Below are 18,316 nucleotides of genomic sequence, written 5' to 3'. Positions count from 1 at the left end.
CAAATTTTATCATGTAATCTTCAAAATTTGTACGGGTTTTGTGAACACATCGAATATCATATTTCTCAGTCTTAGCATTCCTTTGTTTGGTCACTACATTGATGTATGATTCCAGTTATCCTTCTTGTGAATAATGTAGAATGTGTCTATGCAAAGGAAACGAGTGTAAAAAGAACAACAAAACGAAAAAAAGTAAAAAACAAAACAAAAAACAAAACGAATGTAAGTTCATATTGTGGATATCGTGGTATAGTAACCAGGTTGCAACCCGGAGTTCATTTAGGTATATATCGTTTGAAGGAAGGAAATATAAAAATTGTATTGGCAAAGGGAACCCCCCCCCAAAAAAAAACACACTCCTTTTCACTTACAATATGGCCCTTGCGGTGGGCTGCGCCATAAACCATTTCAATTAGACTGTTGCTGCCAGGAAATAAGATTTAAGTGAAATCTATTTGCCAGGGTTTGTTCACAAAAAACGGGTATAAATTTTCAAAAGATTCTGTACTCTTTGTTATTGGAGAAAGACCCATAAAAGCATATATTTTCTGAAAGGGAAATGAATAAATAATACAAAACACATGATGTGTTCCCATTTTATGTATTTTTAGTGACATGCTGTTGTTTTGAAATCAGTGTTTTGTTTTTTGTCACATTTTCAACTTGTTCAGTACAAACATTAGTCAGGTAATTTGCACAAAATATCATATTTTCTGGACAAATGGATATCTGCACACACAAAATCATACTAGAACAACCACAATATAAAAAAAACTGAAAAAGAAATAGATACATAATGCATTGTGATTTCTGCAAGTGATAATATGGATGTGAGGCCACGCCCCCTCAGTCTCCACCCCCCTCCTCTTCACCCCTTTCACACGGTCACTTCATCTAGTTCTCATCAGACCGCGTTGGCTGAGTGCCAAGAAAATAGCTCACACTGCTAAAACTACGGTGACTTCTGTCGTCTGCTGGAGCTGAACAGCTGGCATCACTCACAGATAGTCGTATCTTGGCCACTCTCTTGATTGCTCCCTTTATTTTCTATCAGATCGTCCTATAAATGTTCACCACTCTCTTCTCCTTCGAATTTATGCTCCAATTCTTTCTGAGCATCAGCTAAAGAAAATAATCTTGGTTGATTTAGTTCGCCACGATCGCATGTCTTGAGCACGGAGTCAGTCCGACATTTTGTTGAGCGAGCGAGGAGAGGAGCCAGGCAAAGACTGCGGCCAGTAACCCAACCAAAACGTTCAAATAAAAGACTGCCTTATGACGCAGATGGTGTTTCTAGCTATGAATAGAATCTAGAAAGATTCCCCAAGCTAAAGCTACCAGCATTTTTGTCAACAAACTGAATGCAAAGCAGGGAAAAGTCAGAATATTTCGATGACGAGTTATCTCGTCATTGTGGCAACGAAGCGTACATGCTTTCCATGACGAGTTATCTCGTCATATAGGCAGCCTAGGGGTACAATGCTACATATACAACACATATACTATTGTAACACAGGGCCTAATTACGTCAGTAGTTGCAGAAATCCTTCATCCTGATTCCTTTCTGCTGGCATAAAGAAACTGACTGTGTGGTGGAATTTGTGGACAGAGTGCAGTTTCAAGTAATGTGTTAATTGACAATAAGCTTTCTTGGAATGAATGAGTGTGTGTGTGTGTGTGTGTGTGTGTGTGTGTGTGTGTGTTTCCGAATCTGTCTCCTCTGACTCTTCTTTCTCGAATCCATCATCATGATCATCATCATCACACTGTTCTTCTTCCACTAATTCTTCTCCTCTTGCTCCTTCTCTGCCTCATTTTGTGTCTCCTTTTCCCTTTGTCCTCCTTTGTGGCTCACTGGATTGGATTCATCATTGTTCTGTCTACCAATGTGTAATCCGCCATACAGCTTCACGTCACGAAATCGTGTTCTCTTTTCATTCTGTTTTAGTGATACAGGTGACCAAGTAAAAGGTTGTTTTCCAGTTGTCGTCATTGCATGAATTGATTCGGCATGAGGTATACGGAATACAGACTCATATATACAGGAAGGGATACGGTATGATGGATACGGTATGCGGATCTTTCTGTTTGCATAAATGGATACGGCATTAACGTTATGGTATGTAAACCCTCCTGTTTACAGAAATGGATATGGTATGAGGGACACGGTATGCAGATCCACTTGTTTGCATGAAAGATACAGTATTGATATCCTCTTGGTTCCTCTTGTCCTTACACGTCCAGTTCGTGGGCTGCAACTCCACGATTACTAGTGTGTACAACTTGAGTGGGTTTTTATGTGTACAACCGTTTTTACCTGCCATGTAGGTAACACTATTCCGTTTTCGTCTGTAGGAATAGCTACGGTATGAGAGATGTAGTATGCGGACCTCCCTCTTTGCAGGAAGGGATACGGTATGCAGATCGTACACACAGACACAGACAAACAGACACACGGTAATATCCAATTTTAGCATCCTAAATTCCTGGAGCCAAAATTGCAGTTACGGGAGAGCGTGTGATGTCGTTATTGCGTTAGTAAGGGGTTATGACGGTGGTTTTTCAGGCAATTTACACCACAGTTTACCTACTCCGAATGGATGACAAAATTCAAATGATTGTTATTTAAGTTATACTTCATGCCTGCATTGCAATATACTCACACACACTCATCCCCCCCCCCCCCCCCCCCCCCCCCCCCCCCCACACACACACACACTGAATAACCCAAAGGAAAAGAGAACATTGGTAAGGTCCAAATCTGTGTTGTCCCGCGCCGCGTGCTTGCTGGGGGTGACAGACAGGTTGGTTCTCTACAATGACTTCCTCGTCACACAGCCCGCAGTGTGCAGCACGTCATGCCCTCTGCCGTGCACTGTAGGCTTAAGTCTGTGAAGCACAGCGTCGCACGCGAGAATGGAGTGGTGGGACCTCACCATCCTCATCACTGTTTGCACCTAGTGCTTCTTTTCGTTTGCTTTCTGCTTATTTATTGACATATAAATATTTATTTGTTTATAGGCATAGGAAATCTCCGTGGACACTTTGTTTTTTTACACTGATATTTTTCTCCCAGAATGTGTGTGTGTGTGTGTGTGTGTGTGTGTGTGTGTGTGTGTGTTAGACGGCTGGCTGGCTGGCTGGCCAGGTGAGGCATGTGGAAGAGGTCAATGCTCATTGAGGGGAACGTGTTTCACAGCTTTCATTCATAGTGAGTGTCGCCGTCAGTGGGTGAGCCGTGTAAAACACGTGGTGTGACAGCAACCTGCAACATAACTGTCCACTGGATTCCAGTAATGACAACAGTCACATCGTTTGTCGAAAAGTTTATCGTCCTACGTTAAGTTAATGGTAGTACTGAAGAAGGGAATCATGGCTGAGTAACTAACTTCAGAGCTGAGTGATCATGGATGGATGAACTGCATCACCTTCCAGGTTTTTAACGATTCGGAATACTTTCACCTCCTTTTGGAGATCGAGTGTTGACCAGCTCGCTGAGTGACAAGCTGAGTCCTGAGCGATTAGTTCCGACAGCATGAAGCAGGGGACAGGAGTGGGGGATTCATCACCGCTCCGGGCTGATCCCAGTGTAAGTCTGCATTTGTACTGGTTTCTGCTGTTTGAATGAAACCAGAACTGGGTTTGCTATATAAAAAAAAAATATATATATATTAACTCACTCTCTCTCTCTCTCTCTCTCTCTCTCTCTCTCTCTCTCTCTCTCTCTCTCTCTCTCAGTCACTGTTTCCTTTGCTTTTGCTGTCATTATCTTGGTTCAGCTCGGCTTTTTATAACGCCCCATTCCGTAGTACTATGAGTGGTACTGACTCCATAATTTCTGGGTTGTTTTGCATTTGCAACGGAAAGATTGTAAAATGTAGATAATCAGTTTAATCATTCGTCAGCTAGACATTGTTCGGTCCACCCCACCGCCTTGTTTTCTGTCTCTCTACCTTCTGTCTCTCTACCTTCTGTCTCTCTACCTTCTGTCTCTCTAGCTTCTGTCTTTCTACCTTCCGTCTCTCTACCTTCTGTCTTTCTACCTTCTGTCTCTCTACCTTCTGTCTCTCTCTTCTGTCTCTCTAGCTTCTATCTCTCTACCTTCTGTCTCTACCTTCTGTCTCTCTCTTCTGTCTCTACCTTCTGTCTCTCTACCTTTTGTCTCTCTACCTTCTGTCTACCTTCTGTCTCTCTACCTTCTGTCTCTCTACCTTCTGTCTCTCTACCTTCTGTCTCTCTCTTCTGTCTCCCTAGCTTCTATCTCTCTACCTTCTGTCTCTCTCTTCTGTCTCTACCTTCTGTCTCTCTACCTTCTGTCTCTCTCTTCTGTCTCTCTCTTCTGTCTCTCTACCTTCTGTCTCTCTACCTTCTGTCTCTCTCTTCTGTCTCTCTCTTCTGTCTCTCTACCTTCTGTCTCTCTCTTCTGTCTCTCTACCTTCTGTCTCTCTCTTCTGTCTCTCTCTTCTGTCTCTCTACCTTCTGTCTCTCTCTTCTGTCTCTCTCTCCTGTCTATCTACCTTCTGTCTCTCTCTTCTGTCTCTCTACCTTTTGTCTCTCTACCTTCTGTCTCTCTCTTCTGTCTCTCTACCTTCTGTCTCTCTCTTCTGTCTCTCTCTCTCTTCTGTCTCTCTCTTCTGTCTCTCTACCTTCTGTCTCTCTCTTCTGTCTCTCTCTTCTGTCTCTACCTTCTGTCTCTCTACCTTCTGTCTCTCTCTTCTGTCTCTCTACCTTCTGTCTCTCTCTTCTGTCTCTCTCTTCTGTCTCTACCTTCTGTCTCTCTACCTTCTGTCTCTCTCTTCTGTCTCTCTCTTCTGTCTCTCTCTTCTGTCTCTCTACCTTCTGTCTCTCTCTTCTGTCTCTCTCTTCTGTCTCTCTACCTTCTGTCTCTCTCTTCTGTCTCTCTCTTCTGTCTCTCTACCTTCTGTCTCTCTCTTCTGTCTCTCTCTTCTGTCTCTCTCTTCTGTCTCTACCTTCTGTCTCTCTACCTTCTGTCTCTCTACCTTCTGTCTCTCTCTTCTGTCTCTCTACCTTCTGTCTCTCTACCTTCTGTCTCTCTCTTCTGTCTCTCTCTTCTGTCTCTCTCTTCTGTCTCTCTACCTTCTGTCTCTCTCTTCTGTCTCTCTCTCTTCTGTCTCTCTCTTCTGTCTCTCTACCTTCTGTCTCTCTCTTCTGTCTCTCTCTTCTGTCTCTACCTTCTGTCTCTCTACCTTCTGTCTCTCTCTTCTGTCTCTCTACCTTCTGTCTCTCTCTTCTGTCTCTCTCTTCTGTCTCTCTCTTCTGTCTCTCTACCTTCTGTCTCTCTCTTCTGTCTCTCTCTTCTGTCTCTCTCTTCTGTCTCTCTACCTTCTGTCTCTCTCTTCTGTCTCTCTCTTCTGTCTCTCTACCTTCTGTCTCTCTCTTCTGTCTCTCTCTTCTGTCTCTCTACCTTCTGTCTCTCTCTTCTGTCTCTCTCTTCTGTCTCTACCTTCTGTCTCTCTACCTTCTGTCTCTCTACCTTCTGTCTCTCTCTTCTGTCTCTCTACCTTCTGTCTCTCTACCTTCTGTCTCTCTCTTCTGTCTCTCTCTTCTGTCTCTCTCTTCTGTCTCTCTACCTTCTGTCTCTCTCTTCTGTCTCTCTCTTCTGTCTCTCTCTTCTGTCTCTACCTTCTGTCTCTCTACCTTCTGTCTCTCTACCTTCTGTCTCTCTCTTCTGTCTCTCTACCTTCTGTCTCTCTACCTTCTGTCTCTCTCTTCTGTCTCTCTACCTTCTGTCTCTCTACCTTCTGTCTCTCTACCTTCTGTCTCTCTCTTCTGTCTCTCTACCTTCTGTCTCTACCTTCTGTCTCTCTACCTTCTGTCTCTCTACCTTCTGTCTCTCTCTTCTGTCTCTCTACCTTCTGTCTCTCTCTTCTGTCTCTCTCTTCTGTCTCTCTACCTTCTGTCTCTCTCTTCTGTCTCTCTCTTCTGTCTCTCTCTTCTGTCTCTCTACCTTCTGTCTCTCTCTTCTGTCTCTCTCTTCTGTCTCTCTCTCTTCTGTCTCTCTCTTCTGTCTCTCTCTTCTGTCTCTCTCTTCTGTCTCTCTACCTTCTGTCTCTCTCTTCTGTCTCTCTCTTCTGTCTCTCTCTTCTGTCTCTCTCTTCTGTCTCTACCTTCTGTCTCTCTACCTTCTGTCTCTCTACCTTCTGTCTCTCTCTTCTGTCTCTCTACCTTCTGTCTCTCTACCTTCTGTCTCTCTACCTTCTGTCTCTCTCTTCTGTCTCTACCTTCTGTCTCTCTACCTTCTGTCTCTCTACCTTCTGTCTCTCTACCTTCTGTCTCTCTCTTCTGTCTCTCTACCTTCTGTCTCTCTACCTTCTGTCTCTCTATACCTTCTGTCTCTCTACCTTCTGTCTCTCTTCTGTCTATCTACCTTCTGTCTCTCTCTTCTATCTCTCTACCTTCTGTCTCTCTCTTCTGTCTCTCTCTCTCTTCTGTCTCTCTACCTTCTGTCTCTCTACCTTCTGTCTCCCTATACCTTCTGTCTCTCTACCTTCTGTCTCTCTCTTCTGTCTCTCTACCTTCTGTCTCTATACCTTCTGTCTCTCTACGTTCTGTCTTTCTCTTCTGTCTCTCTCTTCTGTCTCTCTCTTCTGTCTCTCTACCTTCTGTCTCTCTCTTCTGTCTCTCTCTTCTGTCTCTCTCTTCTGTCTCTACCTTCTGTCTCTCTACCTTCTGTCTCTCTACCTTCTGTCTCTCTCTTCTGTCTCTCTACCTTCTGTCTCTCTACCTTCTGTCTCTCTCTTCTGTCTCTCTACCTTCTGTCTCTCTCTTCTGTCTCTCTACCTTCTGTCTCTCTCTTTTGTCTCTCTCTTCTGTTTCTCTACTTTCTGTCTCTCTACCTTCTGTCTCTCTCTTCTATCTCTCTACCTTCTGTCTCTCTCTCTTCTGTCTCTCTACCTTCTGTCTCTCTACCTTCTGTCTCTCTCTTCTGTCTCTCTACCTTCTGTCTCTCTCTTCTGTCTCTCTACCTTCTGTCTCTCTACCTTCTGTCTCTCTACCATCTGTCTCTCTCTTCTGTCTCTCTCTTCTGTCTCTCTACCTTCTGTCTCTCTACCTTCTGTCTCTCTATACCTTCTGTCTCTCTACCTTCTGTCTCTCTTCTGTCTATCTACCTTCTGTCTCTCTCTTCTATCTCTCTACCTTCTGTCTCTCTCTTCTGTCTCTCTCTCTCTTCTGTCTCTCTACCTTCTGTCTCTCTACCTTCTGTCTCCCTATACCTTCTGTCTCTCTACCTTCTGTCTCTCTCTTCTGTCTCTCTACCTTCTGTCTCTATACCTTCTGTCTCTCTACGTTCTGTCTTTCTCTTCTGTCTCTCTACCTTCTGTCTTTCTCTTCTATCTCTCTACCTTCTGTCTCTCTCTTCTGTCTCTCTACCTTCTGTCTCTCTCTTTTGTCTCTCTCTTCTGTTTCTCTACTTTCTGTCTCTCTACCTTCTGTCTCTCTCTTCTATCTCTCTACCTTCTGTCTCTCTCTCTTCTGTCTCTCTACCTTCTGTCTCTCTACCTTCTGTCTCTCTCTTCTGTCTCTCTACCTTCTGTCTCTCTCTTCTGTCTCTCTACCTTCTGTCTCTCTACCTTCTGTCTCTCTACCATCTGTCTCTCTCTTCTGTCTCTCTCTTCTGTCTCTCTACCTTCTGTCTCTCTACCTTCTGTCTCTCTATACCTTCTGTCTCTCGGCAGTGTCCCCGTGTTTTCTCTTTCGGTCTTCCCCTGTCTCAGCCTCTCTTCTGTCGCTCGATTTTCGTTTTATTTTTTATACAGCCTTCCATTGCTCTGAGCAACAACTCAAACCCAGAGTGTATGGAACGTTCAAACCAACGAATGACACGTACTTCAGATACGAATGATTTATTCATTTCAGGCCATGGTCCCTAATGAAGGGGTATGTGAACAGTTCATAATACATTATAGCATAAAGTGCGGAGAACACAATAATTAAACTGAACACAAATTCAAGAGAGAGAGAGAGAGATTGAGAGAGAGAGACTTTGCAAGTTGACGATGCAGTGTAATGGCCGTAAATCGGATCATGTTTTTCTACATGATGAGTCTTTTGTTTTGTCTCCTTGAGTTCTTTTTAGAAGTCCTTTGCTGGGACTCGGCACTTCACGACACGTCTTCCCGTAATCTCCGCAGTCACCAACCTCACATCGTCTTTCCCTTTGTCTTCCTCTTCTCCGCATTTCAGGACCGTTCTGCTTCTGGCTTGAAGAGTCCCAGTTTGTCCTCGACTCACGAGAGAGTACACACACGCGCTTGCTTGCAATCGCACGCACGCACACACATACACATGCGTGCACGCATACACACACACACTTGCACACACTCGCGTGTGCGCACACACACACACACACACACACACATTTTCAGAAAGACAACCCACGCAAATATTGGTCGGTCTGTCAGTTCTGGAAAACTAGACAAGCCAGTTTCTGTTGGTTCTCTGGTTTCATAAAGCGCCAAACGTTTTCTTTGAATTTTATTTAATGCAGTGTCGTTCGGCGCACGCGGATTTTCTGGTGATGTTGCCGTCAACAACACATCAAAGTGAAACGATGGCCAACCACTGGAACAGTCAACGGATAGTTTGCCGTGTTCACGCCCCACATGGAATACAATACACAATAGTGTCAACAGAATGCAACGTGAACACATGTTTTGCAGGCCTGCATCTCAGAATATTGTGTGCATTCCATTATGTTTGTTTCATGGGACCCTGATGATGAAAATGGTGGTCATAGTAGTGATGATGATGTTGACAACGATGTCGACAACGATGATGATGATAAACACTGTCATCTCCATCCTCATCGTGATTGTTGGTCATCGTCAGCAGAATGTTGTTAGAAATGTCCCCCCGACCCCCTTTCCCCCTCTCTCCCCTCCCCTCAGTTCAGATGTGCGCAGTTGGTATACTTGCCGGAAAAGGATATTGACGTGGAATATTCAGGCCATCGCGTATTGATCTCTGCATCTCGGTCTATCTGCTATGACCCCCTACCCCACTCCTCCCCCCTTGGTCTGTCTTCGTTTCCCCTTGTTCGTTCGTTCGTTCGCGCACGCGCGAGCGCGCGTGTGTGTATGCGTATTCGTACGTATGTGTGTTTGTGTGTGTTGATGCGCGCGCGCGCACGTGTGTATGTGTGTGTGCGTGCGTGCGTGTGTGTGTGTGTGTGTGTGCGGGCGTGCGTGCGTGTTTGTGTGTGTTGATGTGTGTGTGTTGATGTGTCGATGTGTGTGTGTGTGCGTGCGTGCGTGCGTGCGTGTGTGTGTGATGTTTGGGCAAGAGAGGAGAGAAAAAACAAATGCAGACACACACACACACACACACACACACACACACACACACACACATTTACTTATTTATTTTTTACGTCGTTTCACACTACAATGTAAAGCGCGGCGAAAGGAGAGGCATACCGCGCTCAACAAAACCCCGTATCATTATTGTATCAACCAGAGAGCAGCAGCTCGGATTTGTCTTCCAAAGCCTGTGGTTGTGAAGGAACTTTGAAGATCACAAAAAACAGACGTAGTTTCCCCCCACCCTCCCTCTGTATCTTCTTACAGCCTGGATGTGCACGTGCAACATCTGTGTACTTCGCAGTAGATTTGGGATCCTGTCCAAATCATTGACCCTTTACCGACGGTTGTTCCTCAAACTGGCTAATGAGAGGTGATGTGGACAACAGGGAGGGACCACAAGAATGGTGCACGTGGGGGCGGCTACAGTTGGAGGACGTGTTTGATCTGAACAGCTATGAAGTTGTTAATTTGACTACATGCTGATGTTGCATAACACTAATTCCTTCATTCATTCGCTTCTTTTCTTGTTCATTTATGCCTTCCTTTGATCATCCATTCAGATAGTTAGCACGGGCCAGTTCAGTTCACACCAGAACAAGCCAAATGGAAAGAAGAAAACAGTCTGAAATGTGTTCTATGTATGGTACGTTCACTCGTCAGGTCCCCCCTCCCCTCCCTCCTTCGTCCACATCGATGATACTGAAATCAGTTACAGGATAGTTTCAAGCAAGTGTGCAATCGAGAATACAAGCAAACGCGCGCGCACGCGCGCGCGCGTGTGTGTGAATGTTTGGGTGTGTGGATGTGTAAATATGTGTGAATCTGAAGAAGAACCAGAATAATTATCTATTTTCATGAAAACCATCAATAAAGGATTTATAGACACAACAAAAACAAAAACTAAAAGGTACAAGGTATGTGTTATAACATGGCAGAAACTTGAAGTTGAATCATCCGTATGTGGATCGTGACAGTGGAGGAGGTCTAGGGTCGTACATATGACTGCTGACCCACACTTCCGTGCTCCCTCTCCCAACATGAGATGAACGCGCGCGCGTGTGTGGTGTTGTGTTGGGTTGTGTTTTGATGTGTGTGTGTGTGTGTGTGTGTGTGTGTGCGGGGCGTGTGTGTTAGTGTGTGCGTGCGGGGCGCGCGTGTGTGTTTACGCCCAATAGCGATTTTCCTTCATGAGAACTTTACTGAGAAGTCGTGTGGCAATGATGCTGTGCAACTGTTCGCCTCCTGGCCGGAACAGACTGGCTGATGCCAAATACTAGTAGGATTGTTTTGTCTCCATATCACTTGCCAGGAAGAGGGGGGTTGGGGGAGGGAGGGGGGGATACTGTTCCTTTTCAAACGCGTGCATCGGATCCAGAAAGGGTTATTTATTTCACCACTGCTGTGTAGCTTTTTAGATTCTGAATGCAACTGATAACAAATACAAAAATCAGTGAGCGAGAGACAGAAGACTGTTCCGATGCATGTGATTGATGGGGTCACTGCACATGTCGAAGGGAAGTGCTCTGTCAGGAACACGGCCCACAAGAGGTTGGCTGCTCTTGGCATGCCTGATGTAGTTTCTTGTTTGACACTCATGACGTCTGTACTGTGCACTGCTCGTTCATCGCCTCTGGTTGTGAGAAAGTCAAGGTGTGTCACGTTGTCTTGAAAGCAGAGTTTGCATGCTGGGTATTGCCCCCATTATTTTTGTTGTTGTTATTGTTGTCTGGTATGGATGACAGTCGTTGGAAGCAGGAATCGCGCAGTGAGATCTGATGCTGTCATTTTGAATGTTTCAGTTCAGAAACTCTTGTTAGTTGATAAAAAGGAAGAAAGAAAAAAAAACACACAAAAAAACAAACAAAAAAAACAAACCCACTACCACCATAGCCACAACCCCCCACCAACTACCACCACCACCACCACTACAAGATGGTCGAGTTGTCATAGTCTTGCAGCAAAAGAAGCAGTAGAATCATCATCACCATCATCGTCATCATCATCATCATCATCATCATCACATGATCATCATCGTCATTGTCATAATCATCATCATCAGCAGCAGCAGCAGCACTATCAGCAGGAGTAGTGGTGGTGGTGGTTGTAGTAGTAGTAGAAGTGGTGGCGGTTGTACGGACAACGATGTTCAGAATGAAGTTGAGCCGATCAGGATAAAGTCCGCACTGGTTGATAGAAAAACAAAACAAACAAAAACCGTCCGCGGAAAGTGTTTACCTAATGAATTGAGTGTTGATGCAGCGTGAGCACTGTGTAGTGTGGAAACATCACACCGCGCTCTGTCTTTTCCACCCACATTGGAAACCTGGCCAGTGAAGGAAACAACATAGTGTGTGTTGACAACATATTATTATATACAATTCCGTCTCCCTGATTTACGTTTGTGCCTCTCTATTTCTATCTTGGCTGTCACAGTCCGTCTCTCTGTCTCTGTCTCGATCTGTCTGTCTGTCTGTCTGTCTCTCTTAGACATGCGAGCGTATGCAAGTGTGTGTGTGTGTGTGTGTGTGTGTGTGTGGTCTTCTGTTTCTTCCTTCTCGGTCTCTGCCCACTCCCCTTCCCTCTCTCTTCTCTCCGACCTTCCCACCCACTTTCATTCACCTTGTACTGAACACGGGACATCATGCAGCCAGGGCGAACTGCACAGAGCTCCACGCTGTAACCGATACAGTGCGTCTTCTGGAGGCGGTTGGGGTGGGGTACACCGATCATTGCCAGAACTAAACACACACACACACACACACACACACACACACACACACACACACACACACGGTGGGCGGTGGAGGAGAGAGGGAAGAGGAAAACAGAAAAGGTTAGAAAACTACCAAAAATGCATAAATAACATGCAATTACATTTAACAGTAACAATTCAATAATGATAATAATAATCAGAAACCATTAACATAATTCTGAAGTACATTAAAGGAATGTAGAAATAGCGCTATGAACTAATGCCTGTGAAAGTTCGACCATAAGAACCTCGTAAGAAATAACTTTCCAAAAATTATCTGCAGAATAGTTATTCTCTTTGAAATACTTGGGCAAGAAGGTACGTAATTGCTGACAGTGAAACAAACAATGATGCAAGCTGAACCGCTCGATGCATGTAACATTTTTACTATACTTTGTCTTCAGCGCATCAAGTTTTATACGGAAGAAAGCAGAGGTTATTTTGATATAATTAATAGTGTGTGTGTGTGTGTGTGTGTGTGTGTGTGTGTGTGTGTGTGTGTGTGTGTGTGTGTGTGTGTGTGTGTGTGCCCATTAAGCCCGCACGTGTTTATGGGAGTAGGGTCGGGGAAGTTTCAGTATCAAACTTCACTGACGGGTAGAATAACATATATTAAAATGTACGTTTAGCGGCAAATTTTAAAAAGTAGATTTTTTTAAATGTTGTTAAGCGGGCCGGAGGACTGAGGGGTGTAACAGAACTTGGGAGCTGATAAAACGGAAAGATGCGCACACATATACAACTTATACAAAATGACACACGAACACACACACACACACACACACACACACACACACACACACACACACACACACACGAAAACACATTATACATACACACCGCACGCACACACAAACAACGGGCCATGAAGACGACCTGGCTTGTTGACAACAACGGTCCACCACCTGTGGATTACAACCAGCTTGGGGGAAAAGAAGGAATGAAAGAAAACGAAAGAAAAAAAAAAAAGAAAAAAATAGGAAAGAAAGGAAGGAAAGGAGGAAAGATGGAAACGCAACCCGTGTGAAAAAGATATCTCAGGCATGCCCTTTGTGTGGTAGCGACCTTCAGTTGACACTTTCGTGAAGATGACTGCAGTTAACGACCTACAGAGAAATACGGTTAAGACGTCTGTACGTTTTGTGGCTAATTGCCTCAGTAAAAAAAAAAAAAAGAAAAAAAAAAAGAACACCAACACCCTGCACCTCCACTCCCAAACCACCCAGCCAACCATGCCTTCGTCCCTGATGACCTCTGAATGTACTGTTCCTTTAAGTTTGATATAATTGTTTGATGGGTTTCCACGTTGTCGCCTGATCCTTTTCCCAGTGGGCGACACCGACACGACACCGACACGACACGGGCACGGACACGGACACGACACGACACCACACCACACCACACCACACCACACGACACGACACACGACACCGACACGACACGACACGACACGACACGACACCGACACCACACCACACCACACCACACCACACCACACGACACGACACGACACCGACACGACACCGACACGACACGACACGACACGACACGACACGACACGACGAACACTGACTGCACCACAGGGCAAAAACACAGCATCTCTCCAAGCTGAACGACTGATAATAGTCACGTCATGTATTATGTGTTTGCAAGATTGAAAGACTGGCCCAAATCACGTGCTGTGTGTCTGACAGACTGACCCAAATCACGTGCTGTGTGTCTGACAGACTGACCCAAATCACGTGCTGTGTGTCTGACAGACTGATCCAAATCACGTGCTGTGTGTCTGACAGACTGACCCAAATCACGTGCTGTGTGTCTGACAGACTGACCCAAATCACGTGCTGTGTGTCTGACAGACTGACCCAAATCACGTGCTGTGTGTCTGACAGACTGACCCAAATCACGTGCTGTGTGTCGGACAGACTGACCCAAATCACGTGCTGTGTGTCTGACAGACTGACCCAAATCACGTGCTGTGTGTCTGACAGACTGACCCAAATCACGTGCTGTGTGTCTGACAGACTGACCCAAATCACGTGCTGTGTGTCTGACAGACTGGCCCAAATCACGTGCTGTGTGTCTGACAGACTGACCCAAATCACGTGCTTTGTCTGACAGACTGACCCAAATCACGTGCTTTGTCTGACAGACTGACCCAAATCACGTGCTTTGTCTGACAGACTGACCCAAATCACGTGCTGTGTGTCTGACAGACTAGCCCAAATCACGTGATGTGTGTCTGACAGACTAGCCCAAATCACGTGCTGTGTGTCTGACAGACTAGCCCAAATCACGTGCTGTGTGTCTGACAGACTAGCCCAAATCACGTGCTGTGTGTCTGACAGACTAGCCCAAATCACGTGCTGTGTGTCTGACAGACTAGCCCAAATCACGTGCTGTGTGTCTGACAGACTAGCCCAAATCACGTGCTGTGTGTCTGACAGACTGATCCAAATCACGTGCTGTGTGTCTGACAGACTGACCCAAATCACGTGCTTTGTCTGACAGACTGGCCCAAATCACGTGCTGTGTGTCTGACAGACTGACCCAAATCACGTGATGTGTGTCTGACAGACTGGCCCAAATCACGTGCTGTGTGTCTGACAGACTAGCCCAAATCACGTGATGTGTGTCTGACAGACTGGCCCAAATCACGTGCTGTGTGTCTGACAGACTGACCCAAATCACGTGCTGTGTGTCTGACAGACTGGCCCAAATCACGTGCTGTGTGTCTGACAGACTGGCCCAAATCACGTGCTGTGTGTCTGACAGACTGACCCAAATCACGTGCTGTGTGTCTGACAGACTGGCCCAAATCACGTGCTGTGTGTCTGACAGACTGGCCCAAATCACGTGCTGTGTGTCTCACAGACTGGCCCAAATCACGTGCTGTGTGTCTGACAGACTGGCCCAAATCACGTGCTGTGTGTCTGACAGACTGACCCAAATCACGTGCTGTGTGTCTGACAGACTGACCCAAATCAGGATGATCAGGTGCACGTGGACAGCACTCACTCAGAGCAAGATGGCGGCGTGCAGATGAAGAAAAGTGTGGGACTGGTGTCTGGAATCGCGCTGATTGTAGGCACAATCATTGGTGAGTGAGGGATGACATGGTCAGGTCCTGGATAAGCTTGCAGGTAATTCTTTTAATGCTTGATTTGATCACCAATAGAACAATTATGGTATGTGATACAAAGGGTAGCAATTAAAACATGATGTGTATGGATCCATTTCATTCTAAGCAAATGGGACGATAGTGCTGTTTGAAAAGTGCGCTCTGAAGGTGTGTGTGTGCGCGTGTGCTTGCGAACGTGCGCGCACGCGCGTATGTGTGCATGCATGTGTGAGTGTGGTGTGCGAGCTTGAGATGTGTGTGTGTGTGCGAGCGCGCACACGCGTGTCTGTGTCTGTCTGTGTGCGTACGAGTGCGCGCGTGTGTATGTGTACTTGTTTATGAGTGCTGTGTGCGTGCTTACGTTCTGTGTGTGTGTGTGTGTGTGTGTGTGTGTGTGTGTGTGTGTGTGTGTGTGTGTGTGTGTGTGTGTGTGTGTGTGATGTAGATCCACGTATAAAAGCAATCCACCTATGTAACAAGGAAAACATAATGGACAGTGCCGCAGAATTGTGTGCTTTCGCTCAGTCAGGCGTGCACATTTTGAACAAGCAAAACAGACCTGACTGAAACGCACAGGACAGGAACAAGGGGTGATGGTTGGGGGTGGCCGGGTGGTGGTTGGGGGTGGCCGGGTGGTGGTTGGGGTCGGCCGGAAGAGAAAGACAGAGAAAGGGGTGGATGGGGCGGAACGGTTTAATCCATAGACAGATTAAGTATACCAGTGTCAGTTATTTCCGTCTGGTCTCCCTTTTGCCAACGGACGTATGAAAGGAATTTAACACTGTTGTTTAGTTTACCGTCTTCTGTGTAATGAAAGACGACTCCATTTGTTGGTTGTGTCCTGATTCTTTTTTGTCTTGAAAATGTTCGTGTGCAACAAAATCTTGCATACACCCATTGGAGTATGACCAACTGTTTGTACGTTTGTCCGTCTGCCTGTCCGCCAATCTGGCAAATCTCTGTGCACAGTGATTTCAGTGACTTTGGTTGGGTGCCTGATCATTGAAACTTATGATGGAATATTTGCTTGAAAAGATCCGCATTAAGAATTTCATGGTGAGATAAGCTGGGTTTTTTTTTCATGAAATCATAAATTAACCACAATAAAGTCAAATTCCAAGGTCAAAATAATTATTTTTTCTGCTTTTTATACAAATAGTTTATTGGATAGTGTGTATAACCCGAAGAAACACAAAGATGAATTGTTTTGCTTTCAGTATGGTTCTTGCAGTGTAGTCAAATAAAGGAGTTGTCACGTTTTTGCCGTGTTGTGACATCGGCTTAAGTCACAGTTATTAATTGTGTTGCCCATATACGATAATGACGTATCTGTGCATGAGTCACAAGTACATTTTATAATATTCAAGTCACATTTACCAACCTTGACGCTTATTCACCATGATCATGAACCGATTTAAAGTCTGTGTGGTCTGAACGAGACGTCGTTTATTTGGTCTTTTTATCTATCTATCCCGTAGTCTCGTAGACCGTGGGGGCACCACACAACCAGCCTCCTCCATCCCTCGCGGTTGTCTGTCCTTCTAACGTCTCACTCAGGGTTAGACCTGACCATTCTGAGATGTTGTCCTCCCATCTCTTATTCTGCCTGCCTCTTCTCCTTGCTCCCTGCACTGTTGCCTGTAGGAAGGTCTTGGCCAGTCCTGATGAACGTGAGACGTGGCCATATCACTTCAATTTCCTTTTACTTTACAGTAGTCAGTAGATCATCATGTGGCCCAATAGCTTGCTTGACTCTTCTGCTCACTTCATCTGCATGTGATGCCAAGAGTCTTCCGGAAGCATTTCATCTTTAAGGCCTGCATCTTATTATCTAGTTCGGCTGTTGAGGTAAATGTCTTGCATGCATATAGAAATATGGAAATGACAATGGAGCGCATCAGTCTGATCTTTGTAGCTGAGCGTGATGTTGCTGTCATTCCAGATGGGCCTCAGTTTTGTCAGCGCTGTTGTTGTCTGAGATATCCTGGAGAGTATTTCTGGCTTGGATCTTTCGTCCGAAACGAATGCTCCGAGGTATTTGAAGCTTTGGACGGTTTCCATCATTTCACCGTTGATTCTCATATAGGTGCTGATGCCGTCAGAGTTGTTGGTCATCAGTTTGGTCTTCTTTGCGGTGATCTTCATGCCATAAACTGCATTTGTTTTGTCAAGGCCTTCCGCCGGGTTCACGAGCTCATCTTCATTCCCTGCCAATCCGTCAGTGTCATCGGCAAAATGCAGGCTGGTGATTGTCCTGTCACCAAGGCACTGACTATTTCTTCATGGTGTTCATGTGTGTCAGTCATGGTCCTCTCCAGCAAGATGTTGAAGAGAATGGGAGATAGTAAACAGCCTTGTCTAACACCAACGGTTATTTTAAACCATTCTCAATTCCTGCAATTGAAGTAGACTGTGCTGCTGGCCTTTTCATACAGACGTTGATCACCTTGATCAGGTAGGCGTTAATGTCGTACAACATCATAGTTGCCCACAAGGCTTCGTCCAGATCCTGTAGAAGGCCTTCTTAAAACCCTTGAAGACGTGGCAGAGGTCTTGCTGGCATTGTAGGTACCTCTCACACAGTATCCTGAGGTTGAAGAAGTGTTCTGTTGTGCTGTATCCTGGTCTTATAAACGTTATTTTAATTGACCTTTTTAACATTGTTCAGGTTTTCTCTGACTGGTTTTAAGAACTGTCGGGCAATCAGCCCTGAAATGACCATTTTGCGGTCGGCTATAACAAAATTATTTGCTTTGATTCCACGATGGTGTCAGATCTGCACTGAAGGTAAACTAATTCATCATAATAAAACAATAAGATGGTTATTTTCACACCAACACATTCCTGGTGCAGATTTACTGTCCATGAAGAAAATTACTTTTTGTCATGAAAATTGCAAAATTTAATCACAGCAATCCAATGTAAGGTAGCTAGCTTGAAACACATTTGAATTGAACTTGCAGTCCTGATTTGAAGGGCATCTGGATGAAAGATGTTTAGCAATGACGGGATGGTAGATTTGACCCTAAAACACCACGCCTTGATGTATTCCGTGTGCCGGAGGTTTGTGTCTGTTGCAACAAAAAAATAGAACAAAAAACAACCCCCCCCCAAAAAAAA

At 45.2% G+C, this 18,316-nt stretch overlaps 1 protein-coding gene across 2 annotated transcripts in view; it reads left to right on the top strand.

The window, feature by feature from the left end:
- The first annotated feature begins 2,794 nt into the window (after positions 1 to 2,794).
- LOC143286052 (b(0,+)-type amino acid transporter 1-like) overlaps positions 2,795 to 18,316 on the top strand; it is a 44,605-nt gene continuing 29,083 nt past the window's right edge. The window contains exons 1-3 of one of the 2 annotated variants that reach the window (XM_076593589.1): positions 2,795 to 2,924; positions 3,200 to 3,589; positions 15,049 to 15,175. In XM_076593589.1, coding sequence (XP_076449704.1) covers positions 3,536 to 3,589; positions 15,049 to 15,175 — 181 coding nt within the window. In that variant the 5' untranslated portion in view covers positions 2,795 to 2,924; positions 3,200 to 3,535. Of the gene's footprint in view, positions 3,590 to 15,048; positions 15,176 to 18,316 lie in introns of both variants that reach the window. The other variant, XM_076593590.1, reaches the window with a different exon arrangement.

This window comes from Babylonia areolata, chromosome 9, assembly GCF_041734735.1.
Source record: "Babylonia areolata isolate BAREFJ2019XMU chromosome 9, ASM4173473v1, whole genome shotgun sequence".
NCBI lineage: Eukaryota > Metazoa > Mollusca > Gastropoda > Neogastropoda > Buccinidae > Babylonia > Babylonia areolata.
This window is presented reverse-complemented; position numbering and strand designations above follow the sequence as displayed.